At 32.9% G+C, this 23800-nt stretch overlaps 1 protein-coding gene and 2 long non-coding RNA genes across 7 annotated transcripts; 2 read left to right on the top strand and 1 right to left on the bottom strand.

The window, feature by feature from the left end:
* The first annotated feature begins 1937 nt into the window (after positions 1-1937).
* Positions 1938-4947, top strand: LOC130630506 (uncharacterized). The gene is made up of 3 exons (XR_008982084.1): positions 1938-2331; positions 4246-4278; positions 4804-4947. It is a non-coding gene; the product is annotated as an uncharacterized LOC130630506 (long non-coding RNA).
* Positions 4948-5470: 523 nt separating this feature from the next.
* On the top strand, positions 5471-10007 carry LOC130630505 (uncharacterized). 3 transcript variants are annotated; one of them, XR_008982083.1, is made up of 5 exons: positions 5471-5645; positions 5722-6372; positions 7947-8009; positions 8581-8787; positions 8903-10007. It is a non-coding gene; the product is annotated as an uncharacterized LOC130630505 (long non-coding RNA). The 3 variants fall into 3 exon arrangements; XR_008982082.1 differs by having other exon boundaries at positions 5471-6372; positions 8903-9121; positions 9217-10007; XR_008982081.1 differs by having other exon boundaries at positions 5471-6372.
* A 1825-nt stretch (positions 10008-11832) lies between these two features.
* On the bottom strand, positions 11833-22746 carry LOC130630504 (ectin-like). 3 transcript variants are annotated; one of them, XR_008982079.1, is made up of 8 exons: positions 22443-22746; positions 20727-20759; positions 20149-20217; positions 16947-17006; positions 15907-16123; positions 15337-15566; positions 12799-15058; positions 12273-12448 (listed from the first exon to the last, which is right to left on the bottom strand). XR_008982079.1 is itself a non-coding variant. In XM_057444024.1 (7 exons), exons 1-7 carry the CDS (start codon positions 22468-22470, stop codon positions 12354-12356), a joined length of 732 nt encoding a protein of 243 aa, XP_057300007.1. In that variant the 5' UTR covers positions 22471-22596; the 3' UTR covers positions 11833-12353. The 3 variants fall into 3 exon arrangements, 1 of the variants encoding a protein (XP_057300007.1); XM_057444024.1 differs by lacking the exon at positions 12799-15058 and having other exon boundaries at positions 11833-12448; positions 22443-22596; XR_008982080.1 differs by lacking the exon at positions 20727-20759 and having other exon boundaries at positions 22443-22745.
* Between the last annotated feature and the right edge of the window lie 1054 nt (positions 22747-23800).

Below are 23800 nucleotides of genomic sequence, written 5' to 3'. Positions count from 1 at the left end.
TAATCCTGCCTGCCAAATTTAAAGCTATTAACTGACACTAGAACTTTATTGTTTTGGTGTCCGTAACAATTAAAAGCTTGAGTACTGCAATTTGGAAAATAATAATTTTGTAAAAAGGGATATATAATTTTTCATGTCCATCTTTATACACCTTCAATACGGAATCTCAAATTTTTGGTGTTTCGACTTTAAAATTGCATGTAGGATCATTGTATTAGTGTGTGTATAAATATTTTGGTTGTATTATTAAAACTACGGTCAAGGCGTCTTAATTTTAAAAATGTACTTATTGGCCTCGTTTCAAAGCAGAGGTCAGTTAGTAAAAAATATAAAAGACTGCTGTAGCAGGTTGTTTCTATGCTGTACAAACCTTAAAATATTCACATTTTATCAAATTTCTTGTAAGAATTTAGCTTTAATTTTATTGTGCTATTCTTGTTTCTTCTTCTTGCTTTTTCTTCTTGTTTCTTCTTCTTTGAGAATATGTAGCGCCAAGTAAACCCTCGCGAATTGTTCAATTCGCACACTCTGATCAGTTAACAACGTCGATGATTATTTCAAAAGATGTAGCATAAGTTTTAATTTTTATTTTACTTTTTCCCCATTTATTAAATTAATCAACACCTGGCGTGCGCAAATGTCTTAAAATATTTGCGGATATAAACATTGAGGTAAAATTTCAAAATAATAATAATGTTGCTACTTTTTTTTCTTTAGAAATAACTTATTGTTTTAATGAAAATTTTAACCAATGAACAAAATGTTGCTTATCACGAAATGGATTATATTCACACGTACAAGTTATTTAAATCGTATTTTTTTTTACATGCAAAATTAATTGGACAACCACGAGATATAAAATATGATTGCATTGCGACATAAATAATTCATTGTTTTGATTAAGGCATGAAGTCTTAATTCATTTTATCTATCCCTTCAGTTATATGGTTTGCGAGATAAACGTGTTTCGCATGCAGGTAGGTTACACCTGTTTTTTTTGTATAAAAGGATAGATGTGTTTTTTAGCACTTTTTTAATCTCGAATTTTTTACGGTACACATCTGTTAATTCGAACTTTAATCGACTAAAAGTTTTTTTAGTCCCTAGGCTGCAAACTGCTTGTTTATTTGAACTTTTCCGCACTCATATTCTAAAACTGTAATGAAAATAAAGACATTTTTCTTTTTTCGCTTTAATGGTGGTAAAATTTCTTTAAACTTTTTAATAAATTTTACGTTCTCAGTACAATAGAGTTTACAAGGCATCAGGATTCCTTCTCAATCACCAAGATTCACTTTCACGTTTCCCAGTTACTTCTACTTTGCAGTTGTTGTTGTTGGCTGTTTGAAGACAAAATTAGATTATTCTTGTAATTTTATGCAAATCACGTTGCTTGAAACAAAAATAAATGACTTTTTTTAAGAATTTGTAATAAATTCTTATACATTCGTAGTGAACAATTATGCCTAAAATCTTATTTTTCCCTATTACTCGATTAATTTGAACATTTGCTAATTCGATTTAATTTTTTAGTCCCTTGCGTGTTCGAGTAAACAGGTATGTACTGTATTTTTGTTTTACAGTAAAATGACGCATGATGATGATGATGAATATTTGCAGAATAGGAAAAAACAAATTGCGTTACTTAACAATTCTAGACTCGGATTATTTTCTCCTTTGAAGGAATTCAGGTTGATCATGTTCTCAATATCCACTAAGACAAAGATAAAACGTTGTTCAGAGAATGTTGTAGTGAAATATATGAAAGAACGACTAAAGTTCCAACTATTAATTTTTCTTACTGAAAATATCTCCTCGTTCAAGGCGACTTCCAGCCGCCTTTCTTTCCCACGTTGAGCGATTTTGCCACATATGAGCATTAATTTAGATATGATTTAGACATGAGTTATGGCCAATAGATAACATGTCGGGATTTTGTACTTAATCTGTCGTATATATGTCGTTCGGCGTCTAATGATTACTAAGCGGCTTGGTGCCAACATGGATATTTAAGTTTTTCTAGGAGGCTGAGATCAGTTTATATAAGCAATACCACAACATACTTTAGGGTACGCATATTTCGTCGGCCTTTTTCGGTTTTAATACCAGCAAGGAAGAGAAGTTACTTCAACTGTCCTTCCTGGTTGAAAGGAGAATTATGTTAAGAATAATACTATGTTCTGAGTTTCACAGTTAACATTTTATATATTTGTATAAAGCGTCTGTAGATTACCAGTTCTTTTTTGTTTTAGAAAGATAATTAAAAGGAAGTAAAAACGGCGGAACAGAAGGCAGATTCAAATGATATATCTGATGGCAGAGAAATGACGGGTAAAACGTTGTTTTAATTACTAGCCTGTTGACCCTGTCCATGCCGTTCTCAAGACAACGGTAGCAAACTCCACTCCTTGATAAGGAGATCGTCTGACTACAAAATTTAAAAAAATGTTTTTTAACACATTGCAGACATATAAAAAGTCAAAAAAAAATCAGTCCAACATTGCGTCACTATATTGTAAACCTTAAAAAAGGCTAAACCGGTTAAAAACCTATAATATCATCTTTAAATAAGGATATTTTTTTTAAAAAAAACTGTCCGATTTTTTTCGTAACCATGTGTTAACTGATGAGTCACAATCGCAATAGACGTGACGTCAACAAATTCAACCCTGACAAGGTAAGCTTTGGTAGTTATTGCAAAACATTGGGAAGTTAAATCGAATAGGGCTGAACGAATAAATAGTATAAAATATTTATTTTGATTGAAGTGAGCGAGACATACTTGATGTTAAAATCACTTTGTGTAAATCTCTTTTTAAGTTTTGTACGAGTTTGAGATAAAGAAAAAGTGCATTGCTAACTTAATGTCATTATTATCTCATTAAATAACAGATTAAAATACAAGGATAGCGTCTTACACTGATGTTTTCAAGTCCATGCTTTTTATTTTTTTTTTCTAAAAAAGAGTTGAACAGTGCAATCCGTTCGACGTCATGAAGCACTTGTTTTCATGACATAATATTATTATTATTTACCCGGGATAACCTTTTTCAGTTCCTAATAGAACTGTTATCAATGAAGGTCCTGCAAAGAGAGTCCTAGTGCATTTAAAGCTGCCATTTAAGCTACGAAAGGCGTGCAAGCACAACAACCGCTTAACTAGACAACCGCCTAAGATATCAATTCTGATCAATTCTACATCAACATTAAGATATCATTCTAAACGTTAAGCAGAAAGGATCGATTCACACTTTTATAATCTCTGGCATGACTAGGTCAAGTTTGAAAACACATAAAAACACCCAGATGTTGCAAAGTTCTTATTTTTCAATTCCAAATTTAACTCTTATTATCTTAAATACACTTGTCGCTGTTAACGTTCCCCTTCAACCGCTCCTAACTATTACTGCCAGGTTATTTTTGTTGAATTATTTATATTGGTGGCCATGCCCTTGGAAATGCACTTGCAGACAGTGGAATAATTAATACATGGCTTAAAACAACTACATAAACTAATTTCAAAAATTGTTTTCGATTCAACATGCGGTGTCATGTTGATTTAATTGTACTTACTTTCAGACACATATCTCTTCAGCATAAGAGTCAGTGTTAAACGTACTTCTCTCAGAGATAAAAAAATTTAAATTATAAAAACACCAAATTTTCGCAAAATGCTAGAAAAAACACCAATAAAAAACTGAATAACAATATCATCCTAAATCGCCTAAAGTACTTTTTTAATGTCGGTTTGTAAGGAGTACTTTGTATTGAACCTTTTTTTGCCGCCCTTTCAGTAACCAGCTTTGTTAAGATAGCTTTTGACCAGTAACCTCAAGTTAAAGTCTGTACATAAAGAAAAACATTTCAATTAACAGTCATTACGTAGTTAGGAAATCACCAGCGGTTCTTATTTCATCTTAAAAAAGGTAAAAATCGTTTTCTTGATCCCACAGTTTCACAACAACAAAAAATGATAATTATAAAGAAATAATTTAAATATTTTGTCGGCGCCAATGTCTTGCCAGTCACTGATGCATACTATGGCTTTTGTACTTCTTTTTTGTGCTTCTTTTACCTCTGAATTGATCCCCTGTTCATCAACAGCATCTCCCACAGAAGTGACAATAGCAGACCATGTCGTGTAAAATGTTTAGCAACGAAGGGTTTAATTGACTATTCAGCATTTAAATTGACTTCTAGAATGCTATTTACAGAACGTAATTTTTTTAATACTTTTCTATTTAGAAAAAGCTGCCACAGGAAGAGTCCCTCTCACTTGTGAGTACTTATATTGAAATTATAATAACACCTTTTTTAATAAATGTACTGAGGCTGCAACCAGAAACTTGAATAATACCCTTAGGCAGTGGGGTTGTGAGGGAAAGTGTGGATATATCATTTTCCCTTTTAAAAATAGACGAGGAAATGTGTCCTATTCTGTTAAACTTCTAATTATTTCTTTTGACGTTACGTCACCAAGCGTCAGTACCAGATATCTTGAAAACGGGTGGATATAACTGTCGCTAGTTATCGAGTTTGCAACACAGGATTACCCACCTGTTTTGGAACAAATAGACTGATGACATGCCATCAAAAGTCTTAGATATCCGCTACAGAAAACGGGGTAACAAAATGTTCAACAAATATTTTTTGTATGACGATGATATATCTCCGTAACTGTTTACCTCCGTAATAAAGTGCATTTTTCCATACACCTTTCCACTAGAGAAACCACTGTTCTTAAATATTTCGCAATTTAGGAGCTATTGCTTTCTTTTAAAATACTATATAAATTCATCATAGGGAGACCACGTGGAGCCGCAATAGCAAATAACGCATTGTGCGGAAGCGAGGAGGGCATAAAATTAGAATTGTCTGGATCAAAAGCATTGGTTTAGAGAAGTGGAAACCACATCGAAGAGCAGGTATAGACCAATGTATGAAAGGAATAGATTACTGAATGTAAAAATGTAAAAACCATGTATTTATCCTGACATCTATTCCTTTAATTATATTTTTAAGGTCGCTAATTTTATTTCGTCGTTGAAATAAAACAGTAATTCATTTCAGCACAAGCTCCTTTTACTGTATCTTGAGCAATATTATTTATCACTATACGGGTGTGTAACAGAAGAAAATATTACGCCTTTTGCGGTTTTTAACCCTTTGAAAAGCAAGACCGATCGCTAGCAGCAAATGTTTTTCTCGAAAAAATTTCCAATTAGAAATGGTCTCTGAGAATTTTGCTGTCATAAGACAGATTTCTTACAAACTAGTTGAAAATAGATGATAAAATATTTTCCCGAAAGCTTTTCTAATTTCAAAGAACTTCGAGTTTTTTCCTGCAAAATGCGAAACATTTTCGATAAAGCTGAGTTGCACATGTTTCTGTTGCAAAATTTTTTTTTCCTTAAAGAACTTTACTTAGAATAGCTTTGACGCCAAGGTGCTTGAAATTTAAGTATTGACAATACATGGACAAAAATTTACTATAACATGATACATACGCCACTTTTCTTTAAAACACTTTTATCATTGTGATGTACTTTTGGTTCATACTTTTTTGTATTTAGGGTTAAGTTGAAATTTAAGTCTATATATTTATCTAGATTTACAGAACAATGAATATGAAGTGTCTTCTTTTAGTAAGTTCTAAACATTTTCTTCTATTAAAGTCACTTTTATTATTTATTTAGTTATTTAAATAACTTCTTTATCCAGGTACATGGTTGATGAACGTTGCTGCTTCCCTGTTAAGAAAAATCCACATAATTAACCCGGTTCCAATTGAGTTACCCGGTAATTAAATTTACATTACCGAACAACTAATTCATGTTTAATTTTATAATATGGTTGACGCACAAAAAAATAAACAAAAATTTTTCTGTTTTTTTTTTTGTTTGTTTTTTCTTACAGTCTTACAGTCTTTTACCTTTTTTTGTGCGTTGTTTTTTTTTTCATGATACTCAATGTTAATTGGCGTAAGAATTTCTACTTCTTTTCCGCATTAATTTCATTTTTGAAAGACAAGAATGAAAGGCAAAAGTTTAGTTTACAACCGAATTAAAAGTAAATGAGTACACCAGCTCAAAAAGATTTTTGGAAAACACAATATTAGAAATAGAAGATAAAAGAAGGTAGAGATATAAATTGTAGAGTTGATTTTTTTGTGTAAATACTTATCGTAAGGTTAAAGTATAATCCGATTTCATGCTCTTTAAGTTGAAAAATAAGAACGTAGAGTTCTATCGTTTATAAACTATAAGAAAAGCATTACATTTTGAACTAATGTTTAATGTTCTAAACTATTTCATTTATTGTATCATTATTCTTTTTTATAGATCAAAATGGTTAGGAGTAGGTAAGAAACGAGTGAGTGTAATACATTCACTTACTTTGACGTAATTAAGTCACAATTTTGGCTATGGAGTTTTTTCAATTTAGTCACTTTTAGCCGACTAATCTTTAGATTGAAAATGGCCGCAAAAGGGTAACATTTCAAATGTTTTTTTCTTTGAAAAAAACTGCAACAAGAAATATAAAAATTATATAAACCAGACAATTTCAACGATAATTTTTTTTCTTCTTTTATTTAAACCTATCTCTACTTTGTTTCTCAAATTTCTTCCCTTTTTTCTTCACGGAAACGTTATTTGGAAAGAATGCGAGCGCAGAGGGTGATACGAGTCTGTTTTTTTGTGTTGTCTTTATTACAATTATGATCTCATAGATATCGAATTAAAGAATAGACAAAAAGCAAAAATGGCCTTAAAAAGAAGGAAACAGTAAGAAATGGTGGTCTTGAAGAAAAAGAAATCGGCAAAAATGCTTGGTCGGATAAAACGCATTTCACTGCCTTTTTTTTACGATAGGGTATCGTTGTGGTTATGCCCTAGTTATAACATGTCTCATGCACACAATGTTATCTCTGTAATAAAATCACAAGGAAGCAAACAAAATGGGAGTTTAAGTCTAAAACTAAAAATTAACATACATTTCACAAGCAAGTGTATGCTGCTATCCCCAAATATATGGGTTTTTTTATAAGCATGACTTTTATAAGCATCCATAGGCTTAAATTTGGTAATTTTTTACACATATGCTAAGCATTATGTAAAGCCTAAGAAAATGTAAAGTTTTGTTTTCCTTTTAACTAGTAAGTTAGGCTGATCATGTGTTTTTCTTTAGCATATTCCAATAAATCGTTTTGCCATTAAGCATAATCTAAGCATATTTTTAGCCAGAAAAGTACTTTTTATAAGGATCCTTATTTTGGAATTTCAATTGCTATTAAAAAAAAACATGTACTAAGCTCTCTATTTAACCCTTGGACGACGCATTACGTGGACTAAAATTAATAACTCCTGAGTTCTAGGGTGTTAGCCTATGTTTTAAAAAAGGAATGAATTTAGGCTACCACATGATACTAAACATGAATTAAAATTTAACTTTTAGTAAATTAAATTTAGTAAGGCCGATTCTTGACCAAGAAAGGGATTTTTAAATAAGCTGATCTGTATTCTATACATTTTTTAAAAAAAAACGAAGGAGAAAAACTAGTTTTACAAAATGTTCTTCTCTCAGATAATGTCTTGTCCACTTGTAACAAATAAATTACCATAACTATTGGTGAAACCATCAACCTTTTCGGACGTTTTTTTAAAGAGCTTGGGCATGGACTAATTATTATTAAAGCACTCTGACGTGAACAATTTAAAAATCAAATGAAAATGAAAATTTAATTCTGATTGAAGCCCTAAATTGTTAAGAAAAAAGCAAACAGATCCATTGAGTGGAGCAGTTTTAATGAACCTTGATCTAACCGAAATTATGTAAGAAAGAATTTGCAGCTTGTAAAAATATTAGCTAATATTAATGGCCTACCGGATGCGACATTCATAATTTAGGTATGGTGATTATTTTCTTTCAATTCTCTTTCTATTCAGGGCACGGCAACCAGAACCACAGAGTGCGTGTCAGCAAGGCAATCTATGTCTGTTCCGATGAAGGTAAGGCATCATTTTCCGATGAAATTTTAACTTGATTTTGAGTCATTTTCCAACAAAACCCTTTTTTATCGTTGTTCTGTTGTTTTCTTATCAAACTTCTAACTGGCATGTTTAATGTAAAGTTTTTTGTTAATCTGTTTTTCACTATGACTAAAAGTTGTACAACAGTGACATACAATATTTAACCGATACTGACCAATTTTTATGTTGTACTGTGAAATATAAACCCCGAGTTCAAAAGTACAGAGCGTGCTTGCGAGTTCTGTGCCCCTACATTTTATTAACTGACTACATTTTTATTGAAAATAAATAACTCTTGTAAACAAAAAATGTTATTTTTTTAAGTTGCTATTCCAAAGCAATCAAGAAAAAATTTAAGACTGTGCAACAATGATGTGCTTTGATCCTGTACCAAAAATCGTTTTCTAATTTACGGCAATTGAATTTCACATAAATAATTAAGTATATCAGATATTCCAAGTCAACGAACAAAACTCTAGAAAATCTTTCTTTACGTCGTGTGCGTTTTTTAAAGAGCATAGTATTATTTTAATTCATTTTATGTTCTTAGTTTGTACTCCCACAATAAGGCAAGAGGTCTCCACGGTCATCCCGTGTTAATGTGGGATTCACAGCTGGCAGAAAAAGCAAAGAACTGGGCAATATACCTTGTTGAGAATGAGTGTTTCGACCATGAGCATGACAGTTCATATGGCGAAAACTTGTACGAAATATATTCGCCAGAAAGGCATCGTGTTTACAATGCAGTTTTTGAGCAGTAAGTTACATTAAGTATCAGATTTTGCAGGTTCTCATTTTCAAAGAATTTTGCAAACAGTTTCACGGATGTTAATTTTCGCAAGACGTCAAATCTTATATATTATATTTTTTAGATATAAAAAAATTAAAGATTACGATTTTAATAATCCCGAACGGTACGAAAAAGATTGTCCAGAATTTTGCGACATTGGTCATTTCTCCTAAATAGTATGGAAGGAAACCACCAAGGTTGGATGTTGCGTCGCTTTTGACAAAGTCGCATAGGACAGTGATTGTGACTAAATTTTCCCCTGGACAGGGATATGGATTTACGGAGCAAGATCCGCACACTTGTAAGTTCTTTATACAGCGTATGCGGTAGTAAATAATAAAAATATCTTACTGGATATTTCCACCTGTCTTTGTTCATGTTGTGTTTCCTATGTAGACCATCCAAAGATTCCATCAAGTGTTGAAGAGTTCATTTCATGCTATGATGTGACGCCAACGATGAAAAGAGTGGACGATTATATGCGTTAAGGAAGTGTGTGAACGCTAATACTTTTGAAAACTATATTAAAAATTCTTAAAAAAAAGTTATATATGTGTATTAAACAAGTAACCGTTCTTAACTAATACATGTATATCTATTTACCAAATCTAGTATGTATTCAGAGCATTAAAATTATTCTGCTGACACAACAACATTTTAAACTGCATATCCACTAGAGGCGGTAGAACAAATGTAATGGTTTTTTGAAAAAAAAGAATCTGATAGAGATATGCTTCTTTTTTTTAATCCTGCATAATTTTTTTGTTCAATTTATACTCGTGTGTTTATTCTATTTTTGTCCTATTACGTTGCTTAACGTACAATTTTGTAAAAGACCATAACATTAAATTATAGCATAAGGTTACACTGTTCTGTTGTAACATATTATTAAATCAGTGTTTACAGTCAAAACGCGTGACATTATATTAAAATATATGTTCTTTGCTACTTGCTGGGGCCATCTTAGAATTTTTTCCCTCGTACTTTAAAGGTTTTGTCCAATTTTTGTACCTTACTACTTTATAAAATCTGTATCAAATTGTGTCAAATATGGCCGCATCGATACTTGATATTATAACCAATCTTGGCTATATTAAAAGCATACTAGTCGGTGCCACGTGGATCAATCCACGTGTTCCCTCTATTTATGTCCTTTATTTACCGCATTTCGTGTATTTTGCTTTCGTAATAGACAGACGTATACGGGTATCATAAAATAGATGCATCTGTTTTGTAAAACATTCTTTGAATATAACCAATCCTTTATTTAACACTATCTGGAGCTAATCAATTTAACAGGACAGCTAATTATAGGAAATTTTGACTCAATTAATTATTTAATGTCCTGAGAATCGACCAGCTGCGATTAATTGCCAGTTTGTTTGTTCACAAAATTTCACAAAATTACAAGAAGAAAACGAGTTTGTTCAAGCATTGTTCAAAGAAAATCAGACGTACTAGAGAAAAAACAACCATGTTTTTACTTTGCATTTTCTTTGCGCTGTTCACAACAGCACGAAGCGTGATGTTTTACGAAATGAAAGACATGGCACCAAGTTCTTATATTCCTCTAAATACGTTTCAGAATAAAACCACTGGGGAATGTTTAGGTGCTTGTGTAGTAAATAAAATGTGCAAAGCTGTGTTCGTGCAGAAAAGTTACTGTTTTCTGCTCGCTCAAGATCGCTGCAGCTTGTATTTGGTAATGACAGTGGGAAGTACTTACTATGACACCCACAGAGACATAAAGTGCAGTAATGTTCCGGTGGATACAGATGGATATAGAGGATGATTTATTTCAACATAATTTGTAATGATTTTCTTGCCAAACCTGTAAAATGCATAGCTTATTGCGTTCATTTGTTTGAGAGTTTTCTTTGCTTGCCAATCAACAAACAACAACGTCAATTATTTTGTACATAGACACCATTCTTCCAATATTGGGTTGGCTTTAAAGGCGGAATTTTCACGAAGCAAATTGTGAATGGCGAATTAGCTGCGAAATATCTTTTTGATTTTCACGTGGAACGAAAAACCTGTGGTAGATTTATAGTACTAAATGTAAGCACTTAAGAACCAGACAGTTGTTTAAATTCTTTCCAGTAAAAGTTTTTTTTTTAAAACCTTGAATGTTCTGATTGGTTAAAAGTTTACTGCGAAATATTTCGCCGCTTAAGAGTAGGAACTATTTCTACTTTTCGGCGAAGAGAATTTTTCGAAGCAAAATGGAAACAAACAAGAAACCGCGTTCGGTTTGAAATCCCACATGCGTAAAACAATTCAGCGTTCTTGCCAAGAAAGAAGAATATGTCGATATAATGATGATCTAGATGGTAATGAAAGTAGCTACGTTTCCAGTTGCATCACTTGCATGTTCGTAAAATGTTAAAAGGAGGAGGTAAAATTCAAACCAAATAAGATCATGGTGTGAGCCAACCCTTAACATACATTTTGAGAAATCTCTGACATTCACTATAAGAAAGCTCTGTGTACGAGGTCGCCATATCTGCATATTTTGAGAAATCTCTGACATACACTTTAAGAAAGTTCTGTGTACGAGGTCGCTATATCTGCATACTTTAAAATTTCATCAACCATTCGGACAGGACCTTATTTGTCAAAACATAATGAAAAAATACGACACACAAAATCCAATTCTTTAATTACAATTCAAATCTACAATTTTCGCAGGCAGAAAATATCTCAAAATATGGTCAAATTTGGAAAAGTTACTACACGCAAGATACATGCAGCAGGTAATAAAAAGGCTTTTTTGGCAGACAAAAACAAATGCTACCGTATAGAGTAATACTTTCCTCGACCGAGAGAGTTTTAAATCTTAATAAAAAAAAAATGAAAAAAACTGTTCGGAAAGAATGATGTAAATTTTTTGACATCAAATCCTGTTTTGTTGGTTAACTTGCTTAAAAAAATTGGTTTCCAAAAAAATCGGACGTTGCAATTGGCTGCTACACGCGGGCGATCAAAAAAAGTCAGTAAAAATATATCACATTTGGTATTTCATGCGTATTTTAAAAATTTCGTGTTTCCGTAACAGGACGCGCCTTTTGCGGACACACAGAGAGATGCGTCGAGTAAAGCAGTGTTTTCAGTATTTATATAACTTTTTTTGAACGATAATTCCATCATTACAATTTATGCATATTATTAAAATCCATATACAAAAAATCTGTAACTGTTTGTTCTCTAGAAACAACTACTTTTCATATTTTCACTATAAAAATATTGCGGCTTGATACAGAAGTATTTGTTCTCTAGAAACAACCTTTTCACAATTATACTACAAAAATCTTGTGGTGCGAAAATATGGCAAAACCACAACCCTAGTAATTACACACAATGATACAGTGGTAAATATAAAATCCGTGCTTTATTTACCCAACAAAATGTTACTTTCAGATGCATAGACATTAAAGTTAAAAGACTGCCTCTTTGTTGTAGCATACTCCCAAGATAAATACACAAAACACTACAAAGAAATATTCATTGAAAGTCATCTTGTTTGTTCACTCTTAAACGAAATACGTCTCGACCTGTTCAAGTGTCGGCTGAACATCGTGGGACGGAATAAATGCTTCTTTTTTAGGGACGAAAACACCTTCCACACCTAAAAATATAAATAAATATTTTATTTATTTAGGAAGGAGATATCTAGTTCTTCCTTTTACAGTGTATTCAGTGTATTTCCTTATGAAACAAAACAATTAATTGCCTCACGCTACACACAACTTATATATTTGGCTTAAAGACGGACAGCAAGCATTGTAATATAGATTAGTCATACGCCCGTGGAAAACATCGTTTCAATTTTGATGACGTAAGTAGTTTAGGCAACGTCTCTACTGTATGGAGATTGAAAGGATGACCAATAAAATGTATAGGAGCATGTGCTTTTGACGAACAGGTAAGGAGATATAGAGGTTTTGCAAAAATAAATTTTTAAAAATAATTTTTAACCTTTATTCTCTGATTAAAATAGCCTTTGCCAGCTTAATAATGCTGAAGACTATCATTGCGGAGCTAGGCGAAGTCCATTTCTTGATGTCAATAGTGCGAGTTATATGTATTTAACAATAATCTGCAATACTCCGGTTGGAAATGATTTTCGCTTGCGAACCTAGGGACTTGTGTCCTCCTCCTCCAACCCTTTTTATATTGATTGTTATTAAATCTATGTTATCTGTATTATTATCCATATTAAACATTGATAAAGAATGTTATTATAATTAAAGTTATATTTCTCTTGTTTTGTTGTTAATTTTTCTACTGCTATACTTTAATCGTTGTTGTTCTTGGTTTGCAACTAAATCCATATTCATATTCAAGTCAGATCAACAAAGGAAATATTATATGCTGTCAACGCCTTTTGGTGTTACTTTAATGCTCGCAATATCTACCAGAGCACGTGTCCTGCTGCAGAAAAAAGCAGTCTGGCTCGACATTTTCAGCCTCGTTGAGTTTGGCTTATTACTATCTAAAGTAAATCCATTTATCGGGGAGGTGCAGCTATTATTACGACTCAATTAATTATTTAACGCTCTGAGAATCAATCAGGTGCAAATGATTGCAACTCATGTTGTGTTCACTAAAATTTTAGGAAAGCAACACCCGTGTCTGTTCAAACAGAAAATCAAGAATACTGGAGAAGATATGTTTTTGTGTACATATTTTACGCACTCTTCCTCACAGCAAAAAGCGCGATGTTTTACGAAATGACAGACACGGCGCCGATATCTCCTATCACTATAAGGATGTTTGCGAATAAAAACGCTAGTGAATGTTTGAGTGCGTGCGTAGTTCATAAAATGTGCAAAGCTGTCCAGATTAAACGGAGTTACTATATTCTGTAGCGTGGATCTGATCATGTTAGTGGGTAGTTGGTACTATGACACCCATAAGGACAGTTCAATGTGCAGTACGTATCCCAGCGATTCAGATAATTATAAAGGATGAATATCTTCAACGTAGTTGTAAATTATTTGCCTGTCAAATGTGTAAAATGTTGGTTGCTGATAGCATTTATTTGTTTTAGTGTTTTCTTCGGGTGTTTATCAACATTAATAACACCAAATATGAATTTGAATACAATTTCGATACAATTGCACAATATTTTGTTGTTTATCAACTTTAATAAAACTATTTTGTGTAATATTTTGTTCTTTTTTGGCAATTTTTGTTTGTCTATAACATATATAACTATAGATCAACGCATAACGGCGTTGGTTAAAAAAGTTACAAAGAATAACAATGACAAATAAATACATACATACGACTGTAATATCTTCGTTTTTAGTTGCCTTTTTTGCCCAGAAGAAAATGTAATATAAAGTAATAGTTTCTTGGAAAATTTTTCTAGTTCTAGCATAAGTCATTTCCTTAATAATATAAACACTTTCTCTATATATCAATACTCTCTAAATACCATTTATTGTCACAATTAGTAGTTTAACAGAGCATGCGATTCTCAAGACGTTTTTGTGAGAAGAGCACAAGGATGATGAAAAGCAAGAAGACTACATAAGTCTATTAAACATTATTTTAGCATTAAACAGACGCTTAAACTATTTTTGTTCAGAAAACTTCCATGAAGTACGACTTATTCTTAATAATCGCAAGTTAACGGTGGGGATGGGGTCACTAGTGGTCCAGAAATATGTGCAGGGCCAGAACAATGATAATTTTGTTACTACAGTGTTATCTAAACCACTACAGAAATATGTCCATGGTTCTAATGGTTTTTCGGAAACAATAGAAAGCAAGGAAGGTTAGCTACGTACAAGATTTGACCCGAGCTTCTAATTCTCCTATGTGACAGGCTAAAAAAAGACGGCGATCCCACAGGCGATCAATTATTGACGTTAAATGGTATAGTAATATCGTCACCCAAAACTGCGAAAAAAGATTATACGGTTTTGACACCTCATTGACTATCAACGGCTAAGATGGCACGGCATGTTTCCTTCATATAGATGCTATACACTCTTTTCTTTCGATCCCAAAAAAATTAACAACCAAAAGATTGGTTCCAAAAACATCCGGGCAAAATCGGGCAAAAGTAGCCCAACTGTTGAACCGCCATAACTGTTGAGGGCTAGGTTGCCATGAAAAGCATTTCCCCGTGTGATAGAAAGAGGACGTATTGGGCTGCCTAACCTTACCAAACACATATTGTCTAGGTCTTTTTTCTTCGCCACTTCGGAAACTGATTCTTTGTTTACTGAAAAACAGAGATCTTTTCAAAAATGCATTGCATCACAAGGGTTAACATTTTATGGACTGTAAAAAGACCTACATTGAACCTCAATTCTTGTGCTCTTAGTAAGATCGCGGGATAAAAACAAACTAAATTGGTAGAAGAATATGACTAAGTTAAAAAGACCATAAAAGTAAAGACATTATAACCAATGAACTAAAATATAGCAAATGGCCTAACTAAGTCCAACACTTGACTGACCGAGCAAACTGTTATTACTTATGTTGGAAATATGTTATTACCTTCAATCTTTTGTGGGAGAACTTGAGCTTTAAAGTCGTATGTTTGTCCTCGACGGAATCTGGTCACGATCACCGTCTTTTTGGCTTTTGGATCATACGCAATGGCCGACCCAACTTGTTTGGTATCCTTCCAAACAATTTGTGAGAAGTTTCCAACTTCTAAAAACGCTGTATCATCGTGAGAATAACGATCCAGATGACTAAAGTCGCAATTTGTAACTTCCGAATATCTAAACAAATAATATTTCAAACTCTGGTGGAATTAAAACGAAGTTAATAAACATATCGCAAACAATACATAAACTTAATAAAGGTATTAAAGTTTGAAGCTAGTCCATGGAACGAATAGCTCATTTCTGGTATTTTCTTTTTCACTCACTCTTTTCACTCCCGTTAATTGTGCAGCATTAAATCTGTTTATGTTAAAGGCAGAAATTTTCGCGGGTAGAAAAATTCGCGATATTTTACCCTTCATGTATTTCTTTTGCGTTTGTTGCAACTAATCAAAAAGATATTCCCTCACGTGTAAAAACGTTCTTAGAAATCTAAGTTTAAAATCTATAAACTTACTGTGTATATACAGCATCGTAGACACGTTGAAAACGACCACCCCAAGGCATCATGTACAAATTCTCTCCTACTGGATAATGGGTTTTATTCTCGAAGTAATCGTTCTCGAGAAGGTAAACAGCCCAATTTTTCGCACCTTTGGCCAGATCGTCACTCCATGTGAGTGACGGAACTTTGTGAAAACTTCGTGCTTTGTTGTGAGCATATAGGCACGCATCTATATTGCAAAATTTTAGTACAACTGCAAAAGATTATTCGTAAATTTTTGATTAAATGCTTATATTTATAATCATATATTCGAACGAAAACAAATTATTTATTTACTATTTTTCTGTAAGCAAGGCGTGACATTTGATATAAGCTTCGTAAGAAAATATAATACGCGAGTTTCAAGAATATGAGCAAATTGTTCTTTGAAAAACGTGAGGTAGTTATTGAGGATTGGGTAATGGCTTGGTGGGTCAGCTCCGCGAAAACTTACTATCGACGTGTGATACTAACAACGGCCTTATTTAAAAACGTTGTCATGGATTGCAAGATCACACAGGGAAGGAATATTGTAAACTAGTCGTCAACCTGTGGAAAATTCCACATTGTCGCCCGTCCTTTTATATCGCATTTCGTGTTTCCGTAACAGACAGATAAACAGGCAGACGGACGACTGATATTATTATAGATATAAGGTAAATTTGCTAGAAACGGACTACTAAAAAGAAATCACCTTATTGTTTACTGTATTATAGTAAAAAAAAATGAATACGTGTTCATGTGGTTACGCGTGCAATACACATTGACACCACCCCAAAACTTTTCTTATTGGTTCCCACACAACAAGTGTAAAAAACAAGCTTTTAACATGTCCAACAAATCTTATCCTCCCTTTCTTTCAGTCTATCTGCGAGGAAAAGTCGTGCTACGGAGAAATGAATTAGGACTTTTGTGGACTTCAGTTGCGACAAACGAATTCTAGTAAATTTCTTACGATTTATAATACATAAGTTAACAAAAATAAGTAAAAATTGGTTATATCAATCACTTACCCCTATCATAAGCAGCGTAAATCTGCTTCGTTACCTTCTTCTCCACATATTCTACATCATCTAAATAAATACGAACTCTCCAGCATATTTTCCGATACACAAAAATATGCGAGGTCGCGCGGGTTAACCCGGGGCTATGGTAGCACTCACCAATATTGAATTGCCGCCAAGGGGAATCGGACCCCGTTCTACCGCACAAAGTGCCAGAGTTATAACCACCAAGCTATGTCGCCATTAAAGACGGCTAACTATTCTGTTACTGGCTAATTATCAGTTCTCCTTGTGCCTAATTTGCTTGAAAATCTTTCTTGCACTCACCCAAAGTATCACAAAATATTTTTCTAAGATTTCTTAGAAATGACTTGATTTTTAAAAATCTCACGAAAAAGACCCTCGATTTTTCAAATCCGCAAATTTATTGTGTGTATACCCTTTTATGTTTTAACTTGTTGAATTTAATTTGTCAATTTGTCCAGCAAAACAATGAACAATCAGTTTCCTCAAAATGCAAACTTGCAACTCATCCAACTCCCCGAAAGAAATTCAAATTTGAGAATTTGAATCAAAAGAGAATAATAATAAACAATCAGTTGAATTCAAAAAATCAATTTCAACAAATAAATCCTGTATTGTCCACAGGTTTCAAAAAATCACGCAACGCCTGCTTAATATGTTACTTGTTTAACAAAGATATCAAAAGCCGGCCTGAATAAATTTATATACATAATTATATATATAATATACCTGTGCATCACATCGCGTGGATTTGCATCTTTGGATTAAATTCCCTTTTTAAATTAAAGAGGCAAAGAGAGGTTAAGAAGACAATAATTAAACAACCTGGTTTTAATGCAGTTTATGGTAAAATTGTATTCTTGTTTCTTATTTCAAACGTACTTTTTTTTAGATCAGCTGTTATCAAACCATGCACCATTAGCATTTTCAAAAGATTTTCAACAAGAGAGTAAATTTTGAATGCCTAAATACTGAAATATTCAAATGCTAATATGTATGTATTTATTGTTGAATTATTAAACAATGAGCTACTTCATCATTCCAATTGAGCTCGTTCAGAAGTTATTATATTCGAATCGTCAAGTTTCTACATAGCAAGATTTGTATTCTGGAATTCCCAGAGTTTTCCTGATCACTTTTAAAAATATCCAGTTAGAGTTTTAGCTGTTGTTTTAGAATACTTCATACAGTTATGTCAAATTTTTATTTTCTATTTATTGAGTTGTATTTTAACATTGCAAGTTAGTTACAAAAAATAGTTGAGAATTGTGATGCTCGTAATTTGTTTACCCCATAATTCTCCGTTTTCAAGGTCTACTTTAAATTTCAAAATTTGTAAGATTTCTATGCTGAAGCTTCAAGATTTCGAAAGATGTCATAAAGCTTATAGCAACGTCAATATGAAATATAATAATAAGGTCGACAGACATGTTTCCATAATCATAATTAAAAAAATTAGAAGTAAAAAAGGCTTTATGAATATGGTTATGACTAGATAGATCGTACTAACTTCAATTACATGAAAGGTTTTAGATGCTTTATATATGAACAATATCGCTGCTAGTAATATATAGTTTGTGCGACAAAACTCACGTAAATATTATATATTGTCAGCTGATGAAATAACATAGCTAGCTAGAACAGCAGTCTTTGCAATTTGCCTTGATATGTCTGCATTTTCTTTGTTGCATATGTTATTAGTCGAGCGTAAAGTTGCATTATATTCATATACAATAACAAAATAGTTCTTTAGCTACAAGGCAATTTTTAACATAAGTTGGCACTTTTTGGGGAAGTCAAAAACTTTGTCAGTACAGTGTTTGACTCATGTTCAACAGGGTCCTGGGTCACATCAAAAGTGGTTGTGTAGTTTTGCATAAATTTCAAGTTTCTGCAGCTCAAATGGAGCTTTAAATACTCTGGAATCACATTTGTGGTTACTCCTGGAAACAATTTACAGGGTATATTCCTCGAAATTAACGAGACTAACCACATAAAATACTACTTTTGCTGAGAACGGCTACCTAAATCGTGAGGGATGCCTATCTACGCAGCTAGATATTTTAGTTAAATTCTTATTGCTTCTTGATGTCCTTGTTTTTATAATGTATCGGCTATAAAATTGTGTTTTCGAAATTTAATGTTTGTTTGCTGAAGCTATTTGCTAGCTACTTCTTTTTGTTTTGGTTAGAATTTTTTGCCATATTTTTTTAAATGGAAGATATTTATTTATAAACAACCAATCATAATTTTGTTTTGATTGTTAATGAAAACCAATCAACTTTTAGTATTTTAAAAGTAGCACGCGCTAAACTACTGAAGCTTTAAATTAACTAACAAAAGAAGGATTATTTGGATGAGGAGCCGTGTTTTAAAAGAAATTTAAAAGATTCCCTTCATTCTCTCTCTCCATCTTCCTAATACACAACGGTGAAGGCAAACTCTTAAGGAGAATATTTATTACTTGTTCTTTTGTTATATATAGTATAAAAATTGTTATGCATCCAGAATCATACGCCGATCCAGCACAATATTGTTGCTACGGAGGCACTTGAATTGCCACTGTAATTTGCCATTTCTTTTCCCATTCACCGCCGTCGCAATAAGACGATTAAGAAATTAAAATTGCGCTAGGTAAAACATTCTATATCCCCCCTTCCGCATGAGCGGCGCACAAAATCATCTGCGTGATGAACAATATTTATCTATACCTTTTTGGGGATCATTATCAAAGCATGGTGCGGTAGCTTTACTATTATAATTGCTTTTATTTACCCAGCTTCTTTAGTTCCTAATAGAACTGTTATCAATATACGTCCCCCGAAGGGGGTCCTAGTGTAATTAAGGCTCCTATTTGAGCGACGAAAGTCGTGCAAGCACAACAGCCACTTTACTAGACAACTGCCTAAGATATCAACCCTATTCTCATGCTAAATGTTAAGCAGAAAAGATAGATTCACACTTTTATACTCTCTGGCATGACTCAGTCACGGTTTAAACCTAAGACCTGGAGCCAAGCGCTCTACAACAAGGCTAACAATTAGCAATGAGAACAGACAATAAACTGACCATACCAGCGGGAAAAAAGAAAAGTGACGGACAAGTTTTACTCTATAATTCATTTTTAAGGGAGAGACTTCGCGCTTCTATTATCTGGTTTTCAAGTGTAATATATATCACCTATTACCTCGCAATCTAATGTCAGGTTCGTCCTTGTAACGAATAGGGTTTGAAACTTTCTCTTCGTTTTCAATATCTAAAAAAGAAAAATAGATTTTCACCTATTTGTTCAACTTTAACTTTATTTACATTGCAGTTTGAGCGATCCAGTCTCTACCTGTGGACCCTGGAACGAGAGAATAGCGGCCATTCTAAAAGAGGAAGTATTGCAAGCTCGTTTTAATTTTTGGCTACGTTATTGATAGATGCGATTGCGTAAAACTATATTTTTTTTCTCAGGGGAGGTGCTAAGAGCCTGATGTTTTTTGAAATTGATTTTCGTCAAAAGTGATTAATCAGGGTTTAAGTACATTTCACTGCTTTCACTGCAAAATATGTGCGTAGGGATATTCAAACACACACGTACAACGGACATACGCAACCTCGTTTTCGGATGTGTAATTCACAACATAATCCTAATAAATGACTTCTTTGCAGAGAAGCGATTAAAGTACATTCATGCACATTTCCTGAGGATTGATGGATATATGCAGTTTAAAGTTAAAGGGAGAAAGAGAAAAAATGAAAAACTGATAATTCACTTACCCTTGGTTTTCTGTAAAAAATCATCTGGTTGTTCTAAAGACAATACGAAAAAGATATTTTGATTCAACTTAGTTAGATTTTTTAAATAAGCGAAACGTTAATCCCAGTCAATTCCAATTCTAGATTTCATTACTTCTTGAGGTTGTAGGAGACAAATGATAGATCATTTATTTTCTACGCCTGTTAACCCATTATGATTTGAAAGTTCTAATAAGTAAATTTTTTCTGTTAGAATGGTTTTTTTTCTTTTCTTTGTGTTTTTTTAGAAGTACTTCTTTTAAATGCAATGCAAACTCGCGTTTTGTTTTTTTCACTGCATAATTTTTATTTTTCTAATTTGTAACGAAAAAACCAAAGAAGCATATTTTATACCGTCTCATCCCCAAATATGAAAGTTTTCCTGCATGACTGTATAATCAAATAAAGGAGAAAACAAGTGAAGAATTAAAGCGTGGGGTTATAAAGTATAATTTAAAAATGTGATTTTTGTTAATTCACTTTAATTTAGCGTTAAATTCTTTGGTGTCTTTTCTGTAATTTTTTAACCCTTTTTGTATGATGCTGGCAATTTTTTTCTTTCCTAAAAGTCAGTACTAATTTCTTTATTATATTTATTGCCTGTATTGGAGAACAGTAACCTATTGAGTCACTTTTAAGTGCGCAATCTGTGCAAAATGCAGAGCCATGTTTTAACGAACATGCTTTTTGGACGAACTTCTCGCTGAATGAAACAAAATATCCCTGCCCTTTTCCTTGGACTAGAAGGATCGTGCGGTAAAAATTTACCTGCAATCTGTTATTCCTTTTGTAAATATTAAAGAAAAAGACACTTTGCGACCCATACCAAAGAAACTTGAACTACAAAAATAATAGCAACAACGAATTCGACGTCAAGTTAAAAATTATGGTGGTGACTACTGTGATTTTATGCAATAGTGCAATTTAAATAAAGGGTACGCTTTCTGTAGTATTACTTGAATGGCACCCTGTGCATAATACAATACGAACTAATACTGGGTATCAAAGTACTAACAGAAAAAATTTTGTGGTGCTTGTTAAAAAAGTGTAGTTGGGAATAGCCTTCTTTCGTCAAGTTCCTGTTAAACTATACAGAAATTGACCAAGAGACACATAATGTGTACCGGGCGTTTACGTCTAATACCGTATCATATATAAGTCATCATTGTCTTTTTCCATGTTTCGCTCTGGTCTAAATTCAACAAGTTTTGCAGAACGAAATAAAACAATTTAGGAGATGACTTCGATATAAATGTGGATAAAGGACGTTCTGAAACGATTTTGCAATGGGTAGGATGCCATTTTATACAAAGTCGAATAATTTGCTGTACAACAAATAGTAATTTTGTTTCAATAAAAAACGCTTTTTTGATGCTGCTAATCCCATAGTTGTATTTGAAATGTTGTACAACTAAAATTACTTACTTACTTTTAAAGCTTTGTATTACTAATCTATGAAAAAATCCACGGGAGTTCGCCTGGCGTACATATTCCCCACATTATTATTTCGTGCAGCTGTTATGAAATAAAGATTAACAAGGTAGGCCCGGCTTTGAAACGCTGTGTTAATGAAGCGTTAAACGTTGGGTTGAGCATTAATTCCCCGTAGACATGTTACACATTGGGTTGAGTATTTCTAGTATGTAAATAAAAAGAAAGATATTATGTATATAACGGAATATAAAAAGAAATATATACCTTCTTCTTGCAAAATTTGTGAAGCCATTGCAAAAAAATATCTTAGTTTTCTAACGTAATTCTATCTTCTTTACTTGAGGAGAATTAATGAAAACACGTAGAGTTAGATTATATCAAGCAGTTGGTTGAAAGAACATTCACGCTTAAGAATACTCGCTCAATAAATTATGATTAGTTAAATATTCATGTTGTAAACACCGTCACAGGAGTAACTTTCTTAAATACACGCATAATCAATATGACATCTTTATGAATCATTAACATGAATTTAAAACAAAAACAAAAACAAAACACGAAAAACACTGCCTTCTTTCTGTTCATTTCAGCATCAATTCTGTATATTTGTTCAAAATTTAACACATACATGTCATTGTATTTACTAGTATGAGCACCCTGAGGCGCTCTTTCAACGTCAAGAGTTTAATGAGGGACGTTCAGTCAAGGGAAGAGGTCTTTTAAGGACGGGGCTCATTCAAGTAAAACTTCCCTTTGAAAAGCGAACTCATTAAGAAACTTTAAAAATTCGTATTTTTTTACACAGATTAAAACAAAAAAAGAAGTATACACACTTCAATTTAGAAATTTGAAGTCTCTTTTTCTCGTTGCCCTTGTAACACTGCTACAAAAATAGACTGTGAAAATAGATTGTGAAAGATAGATCGGGTACGAAGTTCCTTTTTTAAGTCATTTCGGCACATTTAAAGTTCTAATTGTAAAATAACTCAAAGTAGCTCCCTTGATTCTATCAGACAAACGCTTGGTTTACAGAGACGCATCTTATTGTTGAGTAAAGAATGAATGGATTGACAAAGAAAGTAAAACAGACGAAGAAAAGAAAATCCTGAATTCTCGTAGTGAGATAAATAACTTAGTACTTTTGGAAGAAATTATGGACATCGAAGATAACAAGGAAAACACTAAATGTGTCCTAGAAGAGGGTGGGGACTTTAAAATAAGTTACAAGGAAAGGGTCAACCGATGAAGTTTACGACAAGAAAAGAAAAGAAAAACAAATGTTGAGATTCGATTAGGTTTTGAGATTTATTCGAGGCTGCTATTGGTTCATCCAAAGGTTTATCCCCTTCAAAAAATTTAGTTATCTAAAGAGATTTCTATCTGGTGGCGCGTTGTATGCCAGAGTCGGCCTGAAGTTAATAAAAACTAAGTCGAAGCAATGACATTATTGATCAATCGATATGGAAATACGCAATTCATAATATCGGCACATATGAATGCGTTGGTTGTTACCTACAATAATACTTTGAGTCGACATATACATTGTTAAGTATTAAAAAGAGTCGTTGATACAAAAACTTTTTTGCATACGTTGCATACAAAAATAATTCGTTAAATACAAA

Source organism: Hydractinia symbiolongicarpus, chromosome 2 (genome assembly GCF_029227915.1).
Source record: "Hydractinia symbiolongicarpus strain clone_291-10 chromosome 2, HSymV2.1, whole genome shotgun sequence".
NCBI lineage: Eukaryota > Metazoa > Cnidaria > Hydrozoa > Anthoathecata > Hydractiniidae > Hydractinia > Hydractinia symbiolongicarpus.
The sequence above is the reverse complement of the archived record's forward strand: the minus strand, read 5'-3'. Positions and strand labels throughout refer to the sequence as shown.